At 41.9% G+C, this 22,203-nt stretch overlaps 1 protein-coding gene across 2 annotated transcripts in view; it reads right to left on the bottom strand.

The window, feature by feature from the left end:
* The window catches only part of LOC131473864 (stromal membrane-associated protein 1-like), an 86,720-nt gene that overhangs the window by 4,801 nt on the left and 59,716 nt on the right, over positions 1-22,203 (bottom strand). For both annotated transcript variants that reach the window (XM_058651449.1, XM_058651448.1), the window contains 3 exons: positions 17,573-17,679; positions 4,902-5,097; positions 1,616-1,812 (listed from right to left, as the gene is read on the bottom strand). In XM_058651449.1, coding sequence (XP_058507432.1) covers positions 1,616-1,812; positions 4,902-5,097; positions 17,573-17,679 — 500 coding nt within the window. The remainder of the gene's footprint in view (positions 1-1,615; positions 1,813-4,901; positions 5,098-17,572; positions 17,680-22,203) is intronic.

Here is a 22,203-nt window from a genome sequence, read left to right as displayed (position 1 = left end):
AGCAAGTCACACGGACGTGCAGTGGGCTATTATCGACCGTGTGCTCATTCATCAGCCGACTACGCTCACATCTCATAACCATCCCCCCAGCTGTCCTCTTAAAAGCTGGTGTATATATGAACACTCACTGGACCTAATAAAGTGGCTTGTGGGGTCTTCTACTTTCTGACGTGTTTTGCATTTAGAAAATGTTGAGTTGTTGTTGTTTCTGGACGTTCTCCTCTGACCTCTGAACTCATGGAGACACTTTTGCCCAGAGAACTGCTCCCCACAGGAGATTTTTTTACTTTTTTTGGACCATCTTGTGAAAAATGGAGGGTAGGTCTAAAGCCCCTTTTCCACCTATGGTCCCAGCTCGTCTCGCCTCGGCACGGCACAGCTTAGGTTGGTTTTCCACTACAAAATAGTACCTACTCAACGTGTACATTGATTACCATGAGCCTCTGTTGGGGTCGCCACAGCAGATGATCCATATATTGGATTTGGCACAAGGGGTTCACTGGATGTGGCAATGGGGATTGGGTACCCTGCCCAGGGGTACACCAGCACTTAACATGGAAGGGTCTCAACCCAGCAAACCCCAAGCCAAGGTCACAAGCCAAGTTCCCTTTCCACTTGGCTATGGACTGCCCCCAAAAAAAGACATGAATGTTTGGCAGAAACCATTCTTAGTATTTCTTATTCCATCATTGATTTGAGGCAAATCCCTCAAAGACATTAAACTTGTGTTGTCTCCTGCAGTCAACGCAAAGATACTAGTATGTGTAACTTTCACGTCAGTTGCACCATGGGAGACAAATCCTGGGACACAAAGATGTGAAATTCACACTGTTCCGTTCACCTACTAAAACATGGAATGCAAATTTCTCAAAGACGTGAAAAATTGCTGTTGTCTTGTTGAAATAATTCAACTCAAGCCAAAAAAAATTGAAGTCAAGAAGGAAGCCAATTGCCTTTGAGATTCTTCCAACGTCTTGATGTTATAAAAGAAATGGAGCAGAGCTGCTGTTTGTGAGAGAGAGGAACAGAAACAAAGCGAGGAAGTTCAACAAGCTGAAGTTGTGCGTTGTCTCCGAGGTGGAATCGATCGTTCTGTCTCAAACCAGAAAGAGTCCTGGGAAGAAAGGATGGTTTTCAAGGTTTGTCTGTGGCTTCTGAACAGGTAGAGGAGGACGAGGACGAGGACTGTTCTGGAAATCACCCAGGTTCACAAATCCTGGATATACTTGCTAGTTCTAGTGTGAAAGAGGCTGCTCCCAGGTGTGTCTGCCAGGATATTAAAGAGCCTGAAGGGGGGTGAAAGTCGTGGTTCCGCCCAGGATTACAGAGCAGAACACACTGTGTGGGACGACATATCAAATTTTACGACCTGGATAATGGAAAAATCTTTTTCAGAGGTGGAGGGAAAGAGCGCCACATAAGACAAAAGAAACAACATTAATGACCATTTTATTTCGGTCTGTGGAAACGCGGTAAACATTGCAACGAGATGTCTGAAGATTCAATGACCAGTGAAAGTGGAGCGGAGCCGCGGCGAGCTAAGTGTTATCACCCTCTCTTGACTTGAAGACGTTTTTAGACAAATTTATTTCTGTCTGAACTGTTAGTTTGTTACCTGGCTCATATTCCACTGTCCTTGCTGCTGCTGCTGCTGCTGCTGCATGTGGTACGTGTTCTGTCCTTGGTTGGCTGCCATCATGCTCTGCTGCTGCTGCTGCTGCTGCTGCTGCTGGATGCCCACGTAGCTCCCGTTGGGCAGAGCCATGCTGGACATCATCGGACATCCGCCCATAAACTGGCCCATGTACACACCTGCCAAAGTTAAACAAAAAGAAGAGTAAAGAGTTAGATTTGTGTCGCACTAACTCTCCAGAGCAAACACTGTTTTACAACTCAACATGCAGTAAAAGAGACAATTAAGTGTGTTTGCTTTCAAGGAAAACGGCTGTTAATCCTGGTTTGTTTTAATGTGCTAAAGAGAAACTAAAGTAAATGGCGGGCGAATAATGAACTCATAAAACAAATACTAACACAACTTCAACACAACCCACTTTTAACAAATGACCAAAGTATAAACACAGCAAAAAAACCTCTGTAATCTCTGTAAAAAGAATAAAAATGAATTTATACAAAAGGTTCTGCTCCAATAAATCCATAATTCACTCTGTATATAAATATGGAAAATAAAAGAGCTGACACAACAGACCATTCAGTCCAAGAAACCCGTCTTGTGTGGTTTCCCAACAACATATGGAACCCGGACACAACTTGACGAGTTTCATGGATGAGAGTATCTCTGGAGTATCTCTGGAAGCGGTTCTCATCCATACTGCGCTCCCGAGGTAAATGGTGAAACTCGGCGGTTTCTTTTCTGTAGATGTTTCCACAACAGAGAGAGCGTCACCGCTTTGGTTGATGAAGAATACGACAACTTACGCCAACCGCTCCCATCGTGTCAGAAAATGTACAAAGTCCAGTGTGAACACAAGTGGACGATAGCAGCTGTCAATCACACTGTTTTCCAGTCATGTGTGCTGTACCTAAACCGTCTAAATGGGAGCATAATTGACTAAATTAACAACTTGTGCTATTGAAGAAGAGCTGAAACTAGTGATTGGGACCATTAGCTGCTCAGGATGTTTTAAATCGAGTGAGAAGTAGACTTTCATTCAAACTCACGTCTTCATTTTGTATATTTTTATTTCCGCATTGGAGTGAATTTACGGTCCAACTCTTCCCTCTCTTAACTGTAATGGCACAGTCCATCCACCATCTTCACATTTTATAAAAACTTGCCTAAACATAACCTGGTGAATATGTCTACAGAAAGGCTTCCTGCCATGATGGCGTCGTTGTGGAGTCTTGCGTGGCAGGACTGAGTGACGTCAGCTCCCGGAGCTCTGTATAAAGTTCCGTGTTGAGTGACAGAAGATATGAGCAAGAGATTTCTGAGGTGTTAGCCTGTCTTTGATCTCCACCAGCATTTATTTGAACTCAGGAAAGACAATGAAGCAGCGGAAAGCCCTACACGCCGATTTCCACTCCTAATCCTCTAAACACATCTGCGTGATCGCGCAGCATTATAATCAACGTGCACAAGCACAGAGCAAGAGCTGTCGGTGCAAATCTGCTGCCCACCATCAGCACGCATGTAAGTAACACCCACACACACACACACACACACACATGCTCAGGCCCATGTGTGTATACATGCTGTAGCACCCGCCCCCACACACACACATACAGACACATATATACAAACAGTCTTTGCTGATAATAACTGTGAGATGAGTGTGAATCCGCAGACACGTCTCTATTTTTACGGCTGCAGTGGGACTCGTGTAAATGCAGCGTGGAGTGGACCGCGCTTTTTCCTTTCTTTTCCTTTCAGCACGATGACCTTTAATCCGCCTCGCTCGCCTCCATTTTTATGATGCATCTTTCTTTCCTCTCAGGTGTGTGTGTGTGTGATTGTCTGTGGAAGAGTGTGTGTGTGTGTGTGTGTGTGTGTGTGTGTGTGTCTGTGCTGTGCAGGCACCCACACGTCTGAGTGTGCGCTGTCGCGCTGATGATTCCTCTTTGCTTTGGAGAGACTATGTATACACACACACACACACACACACATATATATGTATATATATATATATATATATATATATATATATATATATATATAGCATAATAGCCTCTGTATACATTCAACTTTAAAGTTTATCTTTGTCTCATGTGAAGTCAAGCACACTCGGAGTCTGGTCGCTTTTTCATCCTTTTTCTCTGCATATTTTTACGACACCACCGTAAACATCCATCCATTTATCTTCTACCTTTTTATCCTCAGTGTCGTAAAAACGCACTGCTGACGCTCTATACTTTGCAAGACCACCATATTCTGAGGTTGGTTTTCTGCTAACAGTCCCTCCATCTCCCATTTAACCATCACAATGACTCTGATGCTGTTAAATTAGGGTAGAAATCAGAAAAGTTCTCCTTTAGCTAAGTTTTTTCTTTACGTTTATAAGTCGTGACTTTTTTGGCCAGTTATGGGTGAAGGTTAGCCTCGCTAACGCCTGACTGCATCTCAATCTCATTTGAGAGTACGAGTCTGGAAAGGATGTCGTTCGTCTCCTTCCACTTCCGAGAGGCGACGTAACCAACGGACGTAATTGGACGAACCTACAGCCAATCAGACCAATGATCCGGACGGCATAAGCAGAGCTTCTTGTAGTTTTTTAGGAGTGATGGCGATCTAGAAATGGCTTCTAACTAAATGCTACATCAAAATACAGCTGCTCTTCAGTGGCCGCCATGACCGATGTATAAAAAAACATCAGACATGCTCGCCTCTAATGTGCCAGGCAGCAAAATCTGTTTGTGATTGGGTCGTTTTTTTTTTTTATGAGATTCTAAAGTTGACCCAAAATGGCGTCCTTGCCAGACGTAAAGTTAACACACAACCTTTTTAACTACTCATTTCTTTCCATTTCGAAGCAATGGTTCAGTTATGACTTTTTGGCCAGTTATGGGTTACGAATAACATTGAAATGACCTCTATGACCTCTTTCAGACGTCTTGACGGCGGCCGTCAGTCAAATAGAACCCCTCTATCTTATTATTATCATTATTTATGATTCATATTAGCCAGCTGTTGCACGACAAATAGCACATTTAGCAAATTTAGGCTTTAACTGAGAGAAACTATTTTAACTTTGTTGCGTAACCTTTGTGCCGCTGTCGATTTGTGAGTGAGTGACACTGTATGTACGAGCAAGCACATTTTATAACATGGTTACATTGAGTTGCTGGTGGAGCCGATCGAGCTCAGCTGATTTAATAACAGATAAAGAAAGGGTTAATAACAAAGATACTGTGTGTGTGTGTGTGTGTGTGTGTGTGTGTGTTACCTTGTCCTGCAGCAGGCTGTTGTTGACTCTGTGGTTGAGCACCCACCGAGCTGCTGGCATACAGAGACAGGATGGAGTCTTTAGATAAAAGCTTCTTCTCCTCCGCCTTCGTGGTGGCAGTGGTGGAGGTAGAGGAAGAGGAGGAGGTGGAGGTGGAGGAAGGATCTGGCTGCGGAGGTGCCGTACCGGAACCAGACTATGTGGGAGACAGAGACGGCGAAAGGTGACGAGAAGAAATAAAAGACAAGATAAAAGTGTCTTTTGATGTTTTTTTTCCTGTACGCCTGACCCATGAATTTCTATTATTATTATTATTCTTGACTGGATTATAATGATGACAATGAGAGGTTGGATATGGACCCACGCTGGCTTTGAACATAACATTTTAAAGTCTATTCAGATTTGGTCACATTGACACGGACTGGCTTGCTTTCAGGTTTATTCATTCATTCATTCATATTTTACTGCTTCATCCTCCACATGAGGGTCTCAGAGAGCTGGGGACAATCCGTGGACAGGTCGGACATGACTCCACACAGAAAGCAGGATCCAAACTGGTGACCGTCTTGCTGTGAGACAACAGTCCTAGCCACTGTACCGCCGTGTGGACCCACTTTCATGTTCACTGAGGGAAAATATAGAGTAAAACTCTTTGTTTATGTTGGGATGACTTCCTGTTTCGAGTCTGAATGTAACACTTAAATGTCCAGTGTGTAAGAATTAGTGACATCTACTGGCGAGACTGCAGACACGCAGCTGCTAGTTTGTCCATATGGGTTGCCGTAGATATATGGTGGCAGGAGATGGCAGCCTTCACGAAGCAAAAACCCCTTGAAAGGCATATTCTAAAGCTATAAAAACTCCTTATATAAGAAATAATGTATTTAATTTCTGCAAAAAAACTTTTTGAAAGATATAACAAAATGTTTTTGCTCAGATCTACCATACTGTATAACTGTGCGTCGTGTATTTCCTTAAACGTACCACTTCTCTATATGAATCACATGATTAACTGTGGAGGAGACAAAGATGAAAGGAGACTGTGAAAGAGGAGAAAAGATGGTAAGAGACGAGGTGAAGTGAGAGTTGGGGGAAAAGAAGAAGAAGCATCGTCACTGTGAGACGTTAATTAGGCTGCGACAAAGAGACGCTGACATGAACTGTTGCACACCCACACACACACACATAGAGAGAGTGATTCTCACGTGCACTTTTCCATTTTTTCCTTTTCAAACTTTTGCTCACACATCCATTACACCTTAATGGCTGGAGCTGACAAAAAGCAACTGCATCGGCGTGTGTTTTTTAATGAAACTGAGGTGGACGATAATTACGAAGGAGTATTAGGGCCAGCCAAAAAAATAAATAAACACCAAAAAAAAAAAAATCCGGCACAAGAAAAAAAAGTCAAGAAGAAAAAAAAAAAATCTGGCACAAGAAAAAAAAGTCAGGAAAAAAAAAAATCCGGCACAAGAAAAAAAAAGGCAGGCAAAAAATAAAATCTGGCACAAGAAAAAAAAGTCAGGCAAAAAAAAAAAAAAAATCCAGTACGAGAAAAAAAAGTCAGGCAAAAAAAAAATCCAGTATAAGAAAATTTTAATTTAATTTAGAAAATATCAAAGTACTATAGTCGATGGCCATGGCTGCCTCTACAGACGTGTCGATTAAGCAGTACTTCAGAATCGTAATAATAAGGAAATTCTCTCTCTTTTGGCTCATAAACACGCTGTGGTGATAAGTATTAGGACGCTGAAGAGACTGTGTCAGAAACTTGGTTTGTTCAGGAGGATAAACCATACAAACTTGGAGGAGGTGGTCGCATTCATACAAAATGAAATAGCTAGAACGGGGCAAATGCAGGGGTACCGATGGTTGCACCTGCGTGCGATCCAGAGAGGGTATGTTGTATCACAAGATACAATAAGGCAAATGATCAAGTTGCTTGATCCTGTCGGTGTGGAGTTCAGACAGACGCGGCATCTGAGACTCAGACACTACCGCTTGGCTGGCCTTAATACTCCTTCGTAGATAATCTTTGTTCACAAACACAAAAAAACAGGGTTCCTACACCTTGGTTGACATCAATTTCAAGGACCTTCCAGGACTAATTCCCTGAAATGCGAAGATCGAATGCTAACACGGCTGAAGCTGCGAGGGCAACTTTTAAGAGCGTCTTCGTCCATGATAGCGTCCACTTTCATTGATTTGTTCTGCATCTGGACAAGTGATTGTCCTCGGGATCTTAGGTCAAAGTCAGTCTTTGGTGCGACAGAGATGTTGGAATTTTCATTTCTCAGGCATCACGTCCTGTATCAACTTTACTCGCTCGTTGTTCTACACGGAATCTCACGTCAACGGTGGAAAGAGGACAGTGGACAGTGTCCACAAGACCGCAACGTTTGTCCTGCGTTAGGCCTCGTCTACGTACATCAGGCAATGCAGGGCCTGAAACTGTAGGTGGCGTCAGACAAGGGAGACATTTCCTAAATATCAACTTAACTTTTAATGTCTATTTGGGGCGATTTTCAACACTTTGACATTATTTTTTTTCCACATTCACAAACTTTCAACAATTTCAAGGACCCGTGACAGGAAACACACACACACACCTGCATTTAGGTGTGCAGAATCACACATACACAAACTGTTTTCTTTTTTGCAAGTGCGTCGCGAGCTCAGCTGTTTAGCAGGCAGCGCTGCTACTCTCTGTCTGTCTCTGCTGACTTTACTTGACAGGAGGGGGGAGGGAGGGAGGGAGGGAAGGGGGTGAAGACCAAAAACAGAAGGAGGGATGGAATAAGAAACAACGAGATAAGAACAGCAGTGGGGACAAAAATGTAAGAGGAAAGAAATTAATGGATGAGAAAAGAGGAGGAGCGCAGGGGCCGTGAGAGGAGGTGGTGAAGGACATACATGGGAGGTGAAGGAGGGAATGATGGAGGGTTGGGACAGAGAGAGAGAGAGGGAGAGAATGAGCAAGGGTGAGAAGAAGGAAGAAAAAAAAAGAAAAGGGAGGACAAGGACAAGTTGAGAGGGAAGGAGGATGGGGCAAAGGAGTAAACACATCCGAGCAGAATAAATGGATGGCAATTCATGCCAACACACACGCACACACACACACAGTCTCCCCATGGTTTTCCAGCACCGCTTGAAAATACTCATACACTCCCCTCTGATAGACCATCTGTGGCTTTAAAACCACAGTGGCATATGCGGGTGTGTGTGTGCGTGTGTGAGTGTGTGTGTGTGTGTGCGTGTGTGAGTGTGTGTGCGTGCGTGTGTGTGCGTGCGTGTGTGTGTGTGTGTGCGTGTGTGCTAATTCACTGAAAACAAAAGCATGGAAGTCAGCATTCCAGTCAGAGTGTGCCAAAGAGAAATAGGGACAATAAGAAGCAACAAAAGCAGAAAACACACACACACACACACACACAATGAAAGAAAGAACAGGAAGGAGAAAAAAAATCAATTTCTGGACAACAGATCATTACCTCATATCTCTTTACCTCCATCAACCTTTTCTTCTGCTCTGAAAAAAATGAATGCATTCATCTCTCAACCTCCTCCTCCTCCTCCTCCTCCTCCTCCTCCTCCTCCTGACTCACAGCATCCTTTCTCCAGCTTCATTTATCAGCTTCATTTCCTCTCTCAGTGAAAACATGGCTGCCAACGAGGAACCGAGGGAAAAGAACAAGACTATAGCCACTTGAGAAAAGGGCTCACCTCACACCTGCTTGCATCTATGATACGGCATATATATATATATATATATATATATATATATATAAATGAACGTTACTTTAAAAGTAAATATGCACCAAAGTCCATTAAGAAAATCAAGGGGACACAAGATATACTTGTCTACTGCAGCCTTATTTACTAAGTATGTATTACTGAGGTTAACCTATATGAAGGAAATCACTTAAGTTGTCAAAAGAACACATTTTGATTGAACGATGGTGACAGCAATGGATGAACAACTCCTGAGTGCTGTCATGTAAAATCGCTGATTTTCTTCATGGAGTTTGGTGTCGGGGTAGTGAGCAGGGGGGAAATAGCAGCCATTCTGGAATCATTTGTTGGGGTTTTTAAGGTTGTTCTGACTTTCTCTGACTTGAGAACAGTCTTGTATAAAATACTTAAAAGGGATACTTGCGTAAAGGTACAAGTATCTCACCAGAAAATGACTTTGGTATAAGCTGAAGTCACTTTTTTTATACTTTTTATACGACATTTACTGTACTTAAGTATCAAAGGTAATTTTCTGATATAAATTGTACTTAAGTTTTAGAAGTAAATGTAAAAGTATTAAAGAAAAATTGAGGAGTCAGGATTGAAGTCCTGGCCCCGGGAATCTATGTGTGTCCTTGAGCAAGACACTTAACCCCATGTTACAGAGTGTGAATGGGTGAAAACTGAAGCATTGATGTAAAGCATCAAGACTAGTAAAGCTCTATATAAAGACAGACCATTACCAACTCTTCTTATTCTGATTTTATTTGGTAGTAATGAATAACAGAGATAGTAAAAGAAAAAAGAAAAAGTTGTAAGAAGTATAAATTACAAAGTAAAGATACGTGAATACTCAAGTACTGCACTACGTAGTATTTGTACTTGAGCGGGTACAACACTGCTTGAGCGGGTGTTCCAGTTGTAAATTCCCAACCAGAAACTCAGAAATTCTGACTTCCTAATGCAGCAGAGCAGAGACACCATGCACAGCAGCCACTGAGAGGAAGATGACTTTGCTGACAGCAATTTGAAATAAGCTCACACTGACAGTGATGAATTAACCTCTTGTGTGTATGATAGTTAAAGTTCTCGTCACACCTTCAGCAGGGGTTTTTGTACGGGTGCACTTTACGATCACGTTTGATTAAGCACCCTGTCAATCATCTTCTGGCTTTGACTTTGTCTCCACTAAGCTGCTCTTTGATCAGATGGATTTGTACGGTGAGTTGTATGCAGATGGCGTTCTGTCTTCAGAGGGAGCCAACTCCGTGTCTTCTGGTCTCGCTTTAACATCCAAATAATAAAAAAAAGTCTCTCCAGCTTTCACTGCTCTGCACTTACTCACCTTGAAATTGGCTGCAATTTCGAGGGCTGCAATAGTTTTCAGGCACTAGAGAGAACATTTGAGTTCCCCAAATGCTTCATCAAATATCATTATGAACAACTGGAGAAAGTGTTAATATTCAAGTCTTTTTTTTTCTCCTAAAGGCCGTTTAAGTCCTAAAAGTGTTGGGATTTTCATTACACAATCTGTCTTTATTCAACACCCCAAATTACTACAGCAGCAGCAGCTCATTACATAGTCATGTGGAAGAACTGGGATCCAGAAGGAAGTAATGCAACAATTACAGATGCCAAGCGCTGTAAAACGCAGTCATCTGCTGAGCTTAAGCTGACGCTGCCTCCAGCCACGATGTTAGGACAGTTTGGATTACTATAATCTTTAAATTGGAGTGATAATGTTGCGATCTTCTGGGAAAAAAGGCTAAAAAACAACGGCTACGCTTACACATTAAGTTGCGCAACAAATTTAGCATTAACAATGGAAGTCGAGATACGATAACAAACTATTAAAGCTGCTGTCAGTGAAGGCCTTTAGTTGAATGTTATATTACATAGCTTCATATTCTGATGTTTATTACTGTTAGTAACATAAGTCTATCAATCTCAGGGCTTTATCTCACAAACATCGTATCCATAAACCTTCCATGCCCTTGGTTACTTTTGCTGTTTAGGACAAACTTTCACATCCAACACGGGGCTCCCGCTGTTGGTCTGATTTTTGGGGAGAAAAGAAAAAAGCAATCTTGGACAGACAGAGGTTAGTGTTTGAAGGCAATGGTGAGGATATCAAAGTGACTCAGCAACAAAACTGCACTAAAAAGAGAAATTAAAGCAGAGGACATTGGGGAGCAACACTGTTCCTGTAGAGCTGGGTTAGGCCTGTGCTCACCATTATAATCATTAAAAAGCAACAAAAAAAAGACTGCCTCTCTATATATTTATACACTTAGTAGTAAATTACCTAGCTAATGTAACATCAGTGTGCAGTGTACTCCACAGGTTTCTGTGGCTATCATCTTGGAGTGGACAAAGCTGTGCTTATTGATTGTTGAAGATTCCACTATAAGTAAAATAATGACTGTCGAAGACGTTCCACCTCTCATCCAAAGAGGCTTCTCCAGTTCTGACTAACTGGTGGGAAGAACCAGGTATTTAACCTCTGAGGCCGATAGCGGTCTAGGCAGTCGTTCAGTTGAACAATGCAGGTTGTTCACCCCTCCCAGTTTCAGGTTGTTGGTTTCACCTGAGACAAGGTGTGAAGGGGTCGTTAGGAGGTCACCTGAGAGGCAGAGTCAGGAGAAACCATCACTCAACAGAGGAGGTGGACTAAGACACCAACTATCAGCCACCTACAATGCTGTCCTGAGCTCTTAGCTCAGCTACTTTCTGCTACGACCACTCAGCTCATACTCACTGTTGCGTTCAAGCAGAGCTTGTGAACGCCTAATTACCATATTGGAAGTAGTGTATGGGACATACTGAACTCAAGGCTCTCAAGAACATACTAAACATCCCCATTAGAATGAGGAGTTCTGGTACCAAATGCAACAGACAGACCAGCTACCAAATCAGATGCTCCATAACAACACACAAAGGAGTGTGATGTCACAACTCCACTATATAATTACATGATTACGGACATTGTGTTTGTTAATATGAAACATTTAGCGTGCTGGACTGTACCTGCTGCTAATGTTCAGTGTTCACACACCATTAATCCAAGTCACAGTAATTAGATCAATTTACAACATCCTTATTGATTCATTTTTCTAATTATCTTTCTTTTTTTTTGGTGGAGCCCCTGAAGGTTGCCAGAGGGAATGTGCGCAGCCAGTGTGTTTGATGTCCTGAACACTGAAAATTCTCCTCAGGTACGGTCCTGCACTACAGAGAGAGATGATGTTAAACTTTATATGATGCTTTTATTCGTCCCAGAGCTGATACCGACTGTGAGCACAGCTGCACCTGCTCTGCCCCGGCTGTAGCTGATGAAGCCGCGCGTCAGGCATTTTGCTGCATTAGTGAATAAATCTGTGATGGAGCTGGAATGATACAGATGAGCACCTGAGCCAGACACAGCTGAGTGCTCGCCCCCATTTGTGCCATGTTCACGATCAACAATGCTCCATTACAGATCACACAATATCGTAATGTACAAAGCTCAGTCTCTGAACCTCTGTGGATCAGAGCGAGGACAAAATATATTGTAAGAAATACCTATCGTTGTACGACTATACTGACCAACAATCTACACAACTTTTTTAAAGACTTACATATGTGATAATCTATGAGCTGTGAGGTATTTCTACGATGATTAACACAGTCGTAAGGCAACTATGAGGTTTGTGATCACCATGACTCAAGTCAATGTTTATGCCAAATTCTTTAAGATTTCGACATGACGTTTTTGGTACAAGGTGTCTTCATTATCATCGAAGGGCAATTTGTTTCACAGCCAGCAGCGACACATGTTGACATACAGTACAACATAATAAAAATGTGCAGCAATAGACATCCAAATTGTTGAATTGGTTTGAATCGGTTGAATCACTCTGCCATACCCATCTCCAACAACTTGATGTTGGACATTGACCAGGAGCACGTCCAGGTCAAGGTGCTCTGACCCGATGTTATACAGACATAAACAGGGTCAAGAGGAAGAAGGATGCTGTTGCTGCTGCTGGTCTTAGTTGTAATAGTGAGACCAAAAAACATTTCGTTGAGCTTTGCATCTTTGACATCTCCTCCAGATACTACCACAACAAAGTTTAAAACTATAGCTGAAGTAGAACTCCATGCCCCGCCTCCCAGATGATGACCTATGAACTTGCGCAGTTTTGTGAACGATGATTGGTTGGGAGTCATACTTATAGTGTTGCCAGTCCCTCGAACAAGACACAGCAAGAATCTGTGCCGCTGGGATTGATAATCGGACATGGTGATGATCATAAAGGAGACTCTGATCCCGGCACTAAATGACCTGACCTTGTACGGATCATGAAGGTCATTGAGAGGTCACATTCACAGGCTACATCAATGTGATTTCTGAGGCAAAAATACTTCTGTCACTACCAGAATCAGAGGCCAATCCTTGAGGCCAAGACGACAAATGTCGCCAAAGGAATTAGACGTACAGAGAGGGACAACCTGAAAACACTCATAGGCTATAGGCGTCTTTCAAGAGTTACCAGAACAGCCATGACTGACTTTGTAGCATGAGTTACTAATCTTGCAACTTCCAATGAACCGTCTGACAATGTGGAGATGGGCTATACCAAAGCTCTATTTGGAATAAGATATGATTGGCTGGTGCCGAAGCTATATTTCTCAACTTCTACCAAACGTAGCATGAAAGCAATCCGGTTTGGCAAAATGGGACACAGATCTATACACGCCATGCTTGATTCTTTCTTGTGACTCATGTAAATCCCATCGGACCGTGTTTACACCTCCCTCTCAGAGACGTAGGGAATGTTCCACACAAAACTGACAGTTGCAAAGAGCGTGACCTCGGTAAAGCCCCAAAGAATAAATAATCTGGCTGAGTTAATACGTCTCCTCCTATTACTTAAATGATTTATACATAAAATGCAGCGAGGAGACACACTCTGTGACAAATGACTCAGGGAGGTGCATCTGCACTGTGGTGAATCAGTTTGATAAATTCACCACGTGTGTTCGGGGGTGTGACGAGCACTCACAGAGGTGTACGAATCGAGCGGCTCTGGGAAGCATGAAAACACCCTAAAGACGACAAGACTAATGTTATGTACTTTTGAGAACGGCAGCTTAAGTGTTTTCCCGACAATATCCACAGACATCTACATTTACACTGAAGTTAATGGACTGTTTCATTTGCTTTTGTCGCCTTTAAATGACGTTGTCGAGTCACGCGTTGGGTTTCTACATTCAAAACATTCAAACACTTTAAATGCTCCTCTGACTTTTACCATATTAAAGAAATCCAGATATCTTTAGATAGACTGTTGGAACAGAAGGAATGGAAACTGGACGGTAGCTCAGTGGTAGAGCGAATGGGTTCGATTCCTGGCATGCCGATGTGTCCTTGGGCAAGACAACAATGAGTGATGGAAAATGTGCTGCACCTAAGATAGATGCACTGTATGGAAGTGCTATGAGTGGTCATCAAGACTAAAAGAGAGCTTTATAAATACAGACCATTTAAGGGTGCTGGTGGCCCTGCAAATATTTCACAATAAAAGCCTTGTTGAATGAAATGTTTGGCAATAGAAAGTGCTCATATTTCTTTAACTCACATACCATGCTTTTAATGATGAGTACACTTTCTACATCCTACCTCTCGACGACTACGAAGCTGCTTTCAGTCCAAGGCTGAACAATTGGAAAATATCTCATCGCAATTATTGCGACTGTTATAGGACTATTATCTTAAAATCACACTGATGCTAAATACTCTGAAAATGTGATGGAGCATTTAGCAAAAACTTTTCAACACGTATTATGTATCGTAATTGGTGTTGTAAGCAAGTTTTAATATTTAATATCCACAGGAAAACTAAAAGAATTCATGGACCATTTTCTCTGGAAATAATCTGGAGTTCATTTTTAAAGTGGCTTCCAAAGTTCATGTGTGAAAATGGCTCGAGTTAAACATTGATTATGTTTTAATGCTCTTTTCCGTGGCGTTTTCTCTCCATAAACCTGATTAAAAAACGGAATTTTCCCTTCACTCAGAATGGAGGGGCGGACGGCAAGAATGAAAGACAGAGGACGGAACACGGAGACCAAGTGTGTGGCTGTGTGGATAACACAAATCCTCCCGCTCTTACAGGGCCTGTAATCACATTTTTATAATTGACATATTTGCAGATAGGCGAGCGCTCCCCGATGCCCGGGTAATAGCAGCTTCAATCAGCAGCCCGTGGGCTTCCTATTTTTTAACAAACCCAGCTAATCACAGCTCTAAAGCAATATCCGCCGGCTGAATCCCAAATTCAGCCCCCTCAGCGGATTTGTGCTGCTGCCATTGTGCATATGTACATTCAGAGGAAGTTAAGTTAAATCAGCAGTGGGCGGGATGGCAAGAATAATGTTGATATTTGACTTTTATTCGCAGGTTGGTACAATTTAATATTTGGGCGAAATATTAAACAGCTGAGCTTCTCCGGTCAGATTAGCACAGACAAACACATTCATACATAACTACAGACTGAATCTAAACATGTACAAAGTCGTCCCAGGAAGTAGGACAGACGTTCGTCACCAGGGGGCGACTCCACTGGTTGCTCTGTTTGAATGGAAGTCAATGGAAAAACAAACTTCGACTTACCACTTGATTTAAACATCAGTGAACATTCTGCGGAGGAGTTAATGATCTCACTCGCTAGTTTCACGTGTCCTTGAATAGAACAGGATGTCAGTTTTGTGGAATTATGATCCCACTTAGAGGAAAATAGGTAATAAAGGATGGCAAATGGTGTCGATTAAATCAGAAAAAGCTTATTTTTGCAACTGGAAGACGACGTCCACTTTCATGTGTAGTTTATGTTTGCTATAAATGACCCAAAGCAAATCCCTCCACCTCTGAAACTCTCTACTGATATTAAAATGTGTTTTTTTGTTTTTATTAGCTGTATCTCTTTTGGACTTTATATTTCTGGTTTCTTTGCAGTGTAGAGACAATGATGGCCTATAAATCTTTCCACCAAAGGGACCTGTAAATGAGGGGGGACACGTCCACCTGATGTGTGACGTAGGTTATGTGCTTTAATGTGCTCGACAGATACTGTGTAAATCTTTGTCCCCATTCATGTTTCCCCAAAAGGTTTAGGTTGGAAATAAATAGGCAATAAATTGAAACGTAAAGTAAGATAAAATTCCCTGTGAAGTTCTGACCCACACCTGAAAAAGCAGAATAAATGTAGTTATGATGTATTCAGACGAGTTTGTTCATTTATCATCATTCAAGATGGACGCCAAATTCAAAAAAGCTGACTTCCTCTTGAGTTGTACTTTTTTGTTGGTCTTGTTCTATTACAAGTTCCCACCAAGTTTCGTGAAATTCGGTGCAACTTAATCTTGGCGTGCTCATCCACGGCCCCTGCCATTCGTGGCTCGGGCCCTAATTATTGATCGATAACCTGCCCTCAACAATCCCGCCTACTGTCCCTTTGATGAAAGAGGAAAGACCCTCGCTGTGTGGACAGGACATCAGGTACGCTCATGCAGCCGTGTCTCAGCGGGACGAACCTGCACAGCACAGAAAATAAACTAATGACACCACTGGTGGTTTGGTCCGGCGGTGGCTCCGCAGGAAACGGTCGCAGGGTCACCTACGTCCAGTGGCTTTATGTGAAGCGGCCGGAACGAGCTCAGGCCATTAGTTTGTCCAATTTGTTGGAAACAGACAAACAAACAAAGGGAAGCAAACAGACAAACTTTTGTACAAAGGGAAAGGGAAGGGTGGGGGGAGCTACTTTTTTTTATCTACTGTCCACATGCTGTGAAGTCGCTGCCTAATCTTTAAGAACAGCAGGAGAAGTCGTACCTAATGCTGCTGTTATTAGTAGCAGTGCAGCAAATGCTCATTTCAGGGGGAACATATTTGACTTTTTACTCAATTAGATAAGTACTTACTGACTAATTTATGCAAATTAAGTACATAAAAGTTGGCCTTTGATAAATCCTGCTTACATCTTCACCTTTATTACTCGATATTTTTCCCCCAGAGGGCAACAACGACACGAGTGAAGCCAGCGGAGGACCACAAATAAAAGGTTTTTGAAGAAATAATGAACCTTAAACCCATATTAATACATTTTTAAAAGAAACAAATGCTAGAATTTAGCTATGATAGAACCTCACTGATACATTTCCTTTTCTGTGACTTTTTCAAAATAAAGGTCTGGCAGTGTCTTTGCTCATCAAGTCTCACCATATCAGACTTGGATCAAACTCTTAATAAAACATTTGAAAATGTCCATTCTTGGTTAAAAAACATTATGTTCTGGGTTTTTTTTCTGTCTTTTCTGTTTCTGAGGCTGTTTCGTTTCCCTCTTTCTTCTGTGCTCAAATTCTGTCATCAAAACGGGTAAAATACCGAGCAAGAGTCAACTGTGAGGACATTGTGGGCTAAATTAAACTGGTTCACGGGCCAGATCTGGCCCCAGGGCCTTATGTTGCCCATAAATCATCATCGGCTGTGGCAATCCCTATAGGGAGAACCCAAAAGGTAAAAAACGTTGAATATTTGAATAGCATTTTTGCAAGAAATGCCCATCCCTGGTATCAGGATTAGGTTTTTTTATTTCTGTTTTACTATCAAATGTTTTTTTTTTGGTCCCTACTGTATTGTTACACCTCACCATTGTTCATGTCTCCGTCCTCTAAAGGACACCAGTTCAATTAATCCAGTAAAGACGAGTCCGTGACTGAGTTTACTTTGATATGATCCTCAGAGAGTGTGTTTCTCAAAGAAAGATGCCCCCGTGTTTGTGAATATGTGTACATTTGCATCACAGGAGTCTCTGCAGACTCGGCTGTGTTGCAGCCTGCCTGCGGTGATAAGTACATGATGAAAGACTGTGTGTGTGTGTGTGTGTGTGTGTGTGTGTTACCTGAGCCTTCTGTGTGTTGTTGGCAGAGGGGAGAGGATTGGAGACCATTGGTCCAAAGATGTCCAGTTCATTGCTGCTTGGGCTCTTTCCACCTCCTTCTGGAGCATCTATGAGGATGAAAACAAAATAAAAATAAAAATAACGTTAACTAGGACTGCACACAGTCATGATGGGAGTCAGGGAGTGCAGCAGTAGTTCCCTTACATTACTTTTCAACGCACTTGGACGAGTTCGCTCATTTACGTAGGGTGCAACTCAACAGGGTTCCTGTTGAGTTTAGGCCATGACTTTTTTGTTCATCTTGGTCTATAACATCTTCCCACCAAGTTTCTGTAAATTTGGTGGAATTTTGCCCCCTTAGGGGGCGCTGCTATAGAGCCCTTCAGCAACGCACAGGTCCAAGAACTATGCCAATATCGCATTTTCGCCAAACCTGACCTCCATGCAAAGTTTCAAGAGTTTTTATGCACGTTAACCTCCTCACAAATGGTCGTTTCAGCCCCTGCCATTCGTGGCTCAGGCCCTAAATATAATTTGAAATGAAAAAGAAGGAAAATACACTGTGTGTGTGTGTGTGTGTGTGTGTGTGTGGGTGGACCTGGAAATCCTTTATTTACAACAGAATCAGAACGACATTCAGGTAATAAAGCTGGAGGTAATAATTCATTTCACTCATGGCCAACCTTGTCTACAAGAAAATGACTTTCTCTCTCGATATCTTTTCATAGCGAAAATAGTTTCCAAAGCAAAGTTACCTTTCTTATATATGTGTGTCTACAGACTTTGATGTTTTAATAGCTTTTGTGTTTTTTTGGCAGAAATGAGAGGCAATAATAAGAAGAATTTTATGGTGATGAATACAGTTTGGTTAAAGCTCCAGTGTGTAACTTCTGTCACTAAAACACAGCTGGCTTTTCTCTCTTGCTTTGTAACGTTGTCATTCTACACAACTCAACGCAAGGCATGAAACAGTAGGTGGCGTCACAACAAAAAAGGGAGACATTTACCTAAATATCAACTTAACTTCTTTAATGCAAAAAAATCTGAGCACTTTCAATGACCCAAGTGTATTTAGGGTGATTTCCAAACACTTTCAATGGCTTTGAAAGGTTTTCTAGGTGTGTGGTCTGTGGGAACCCTGGAATGATGGTTTCTGTTTGTTTAAAATGCTCTTGAAAAACCCAACCCTTCCAAGAGCATTTTCTGTCCTAGCACTTACCCTACCCATCACCTTCTGCACTTGGATCCACCTCGGCACTCTCACCCTCTATCAGTCCACTGTTCCTATCTAATGGAGTTCCTACCCTATGTAGCTTTAGACCCTTTGGATCAAAGCATCTGCTAAATGTATAAATGTATAAATGTATAATGTAAAACTGGGGTTTCGTATTTACGGCCAGCTATTGAAGTCACACACGTTGGACATTTATACTTTTTCCGACAAAATAAGTCTTAACACGCAGTGAACCAAGGACAGTATTGGGTACATTTTTGGCCAAAGAGGTGAGACAGTGAGATATTTTTCCACAGTCCTCAGGAGAACCTGCAGAGCTTTCTGAAAGAACATCTCCAGGTCCAGACTCCCAACAATATGCCACTGTCTTACAGTTTTTCTTCTCATCATTTGCAGCAGGTTGCACACTGAGAGGTGTAATGCTGCTACACACAGTTCAAAGGTCTTGATTTCAACCACTCTTCTTCTACTTCTAATAAATTCTTCAGCACAGACGTTCAAAGCCTTCCACTGCAGATCAAAGTCCCTCCTCGTCGCTTTATGTTCTTACATACAGACCAGCGGCGTGGAAAAAGTGCCAAAAGTGTCTCGACAGCAAGGCGACGATTCTTTTTAACACAGAAAATAGATTTTAAGGAATGCAGTCTTGCTTTGCTAGTGTAGCTGTTGCTTTCGGGAACAAAATGGGACTTAGTTGGGATTAGAATGTTGTCATGTTTCTTTTGTTCTTTCAGCTTTACACATTTCTATCTCTTAAAAAGACAAAACAACAACAAATGTGAACGGAACTTTGGTGTCAAAGTATTGCTCTTGTTTCAAATGCAGTGTCTCAAGTGTATGGAATTGGATTTGTGTTATATTAATATTATCAAACAACACTTTTATGAACTGAGCAAACAAAAATGAACCACAAAATCAAAATACACACAAATTCTACTTTTATTTGCGGATACCGACATTTCTCACAAGATGCCGGTTGACTCTGATTAGATTATCTGTCCAATTCATTATTACGGCGCAGAATAATCATAACTCAGGCTCTAGTGTTTAGTTTCAATTTCATAGTTTTTTTATTCATAATTGAGTTTATTTAGTTTCTCATCTTCCCTTTTGTCAGAAAGGTCAGTTTTTCTTGTTTTCCAGATTATTAAACTTCTCTTTAATCCACTGAGCTGTGGTCACTTATGTTTGGCCTGTAATAAACAAAAAAATATCAATTTCCTTTACTTAACACAAGATTTTCACACTTTATTGTATAATAAATTATTTCCAAAAAATTTAAAGTTTTTACTTTTTATTGTTAAACGAGAACAATGTCTACTGGAAGTGCTTTAAAAAGTTTCACTAATGTTTAACGTTCACTGACTTCTTGCCACACTAAAGGGCATAAATCCAGTTTTTGGTGATTTTAATGTGTAATAGATATTTTATATAAACAAATAAATAGAGGTTGCAAAGGGGAGTTTAAATTGACAATTAAATCTAAACTCTCCCTGAATTATTTAGGCCTATTTTTCCAGTATCATTAGTTTGTGACTGTGGAGCGTGAGCATAGACTCTGGCAACAGAAGAAGAAGAAGAAGGAGAAGAAGAAGAAGAAGAAGAACATGCACTTACAGGTGGACGAAGAGGCAGAAGGGGGACGTGTGTGTGTGTGTGTGTGTGTGTGTGTGTGTGTGTGTGTGTGAGAGAAGAAATAGAATAAGCCACGGAGGTCATTTATATAACCACGGTGATGAAACATCCATAAATTATCCCTTTTTAAAGTGTGAACAAGGCTGAGCTCCTTCAGTGAGGCAGCAGGGTACAAGGAAAGCCGTTTAGTTTAGTGTGCAAAGGCCAGAGACGAGCGCTCTTAAAACACTTAATAAGACTCATTTTCAAAGACCCCCCCCCACCACTGTGATGTCTTCAATCGTAATTTTAAATAGCTCTTCTCTTCTTTTGTTTTTTACTTTTATATTTTACTTTTAAATCCATCTCGCGGTGCTGTCGTCATCGCCGTGTCCTCGGTGAACTTGGCTTTAGTTGCCGAGCGTTAAATTGCTGTAAAAGTGCTGTGATTATGGTTCTTTTTTCAGGTACTAGAACAGAGAAATGTGGATCAATTACCCCCCCCATGACCGACCCTGCTCTGCCATTTACCCCCCCCCCCAAAAAAAACAACTCTTTCATCCGTCGCCATGGTGATGAACCGCACGGGGAGAAAAGGGCCCATCATTCTCATCATCATCATCATCACAGCCGCCGCCGTCGTTGTCGTCGCTGCGGCGGGCAATGTGCCCACCATCTTTTACTATGGGATGGAGCCACTTGTTGAGAGCACTCTCAACCTCACCATGGTAACGGAGCAACAGTTCAGCTCTGGGGGTTGTGTTTCATAATCAGCCTGCACCCAGGGAACACACTCTCTCACACACACACGTACTGTATACTGTAGATATATGGGACTTCCTGGTGTTTCTAAATGAACACAGCGTCACATTAGAGACTCGGCTGCCACCAGAGGCAGTATAGAGCCGGAGAGACAGCCCACTCTCATCATTTTAAATTGAAGGTTCGACAAATATCCCCCCCAGTGTCATGACCAAGAAAGCTGATTGTGTTTAGTTGTTGTCTTGTGGTTTCCTGTTTTACTTTGAAATGTAGCCCATTCCCCTTGTGTTTTTCCCAAAAGTCTGATTGTCTTCCCCGTCCTGATTGTTTCCACCTGTTCCCCATTACCGTGTGTGTATATTATGGTCTGCATCTCCCTTTGTCTGTTGCCAGTTCATCTTGTGAACCAGATAAGTTTTCCCAGCGTTTGTTCCATGCCCCTGTCTCGTAAGGTTTTCTACTTTTATTTGCTACTTTGCCAAGCCCCTGGTTTCTCATTGCACTTTCATTATAAAAGATTGTTTATCTGTTGTTTGTTTATCTCCCGAGTCGCACAATTGGGTCCAGGTCCATGTTCAGTTGTGACACCAAGAAACCAATCATCTGCTTCATTACACCTAAAACCGCGTTATATATATCTAACCAGTCGTGTTGTTGCGAGGGTTTTATTTAAATGTTGTTGAACATGAAATGCTCAACAACGTGGTTCAATTTTCAACATAAATTAATCGTTTGCTTTGCTCGATTCATTTCGATTGTTTTTGTGTGGATTAAATGCAAATACGATACAAATTTTAAAAAAAACGTTGGCGGTTTCAGCTAGACTTAAAATTGTGTGGATGAAACAAGCCCTGCTGTAACACGCCATGTCTTTGGTCACATGCTGAGAAAAAAGCACTAAAATGGCATCTAGCACGAGAGCACATCAACCCCTCAGTGTGGACGCAGCAGGCATTTCACCGCTGCCAGGACTCTCTGAGAATCGTTGTGGGACTAAATTTAAAGGGGACAACAAGGAGGA

This window comes from Solea solea, chromosome 15 (genome assembly GCF_958295425.1).
Source record: "Solea solea chromosome 15, fSolSol10.1, whole genome shotgun sequence".
In the NCBI taxonomy this organism is placed as follows: domain Eukaryota; kingdom Metazoa; phylum Chordata; class Actinopteri; order Pleuronectiformes; family Soleidae; genus Solea; species Solea solea.
This window is presented reverse-complemented; position numbering and strand designations above follow the sequence as displayed.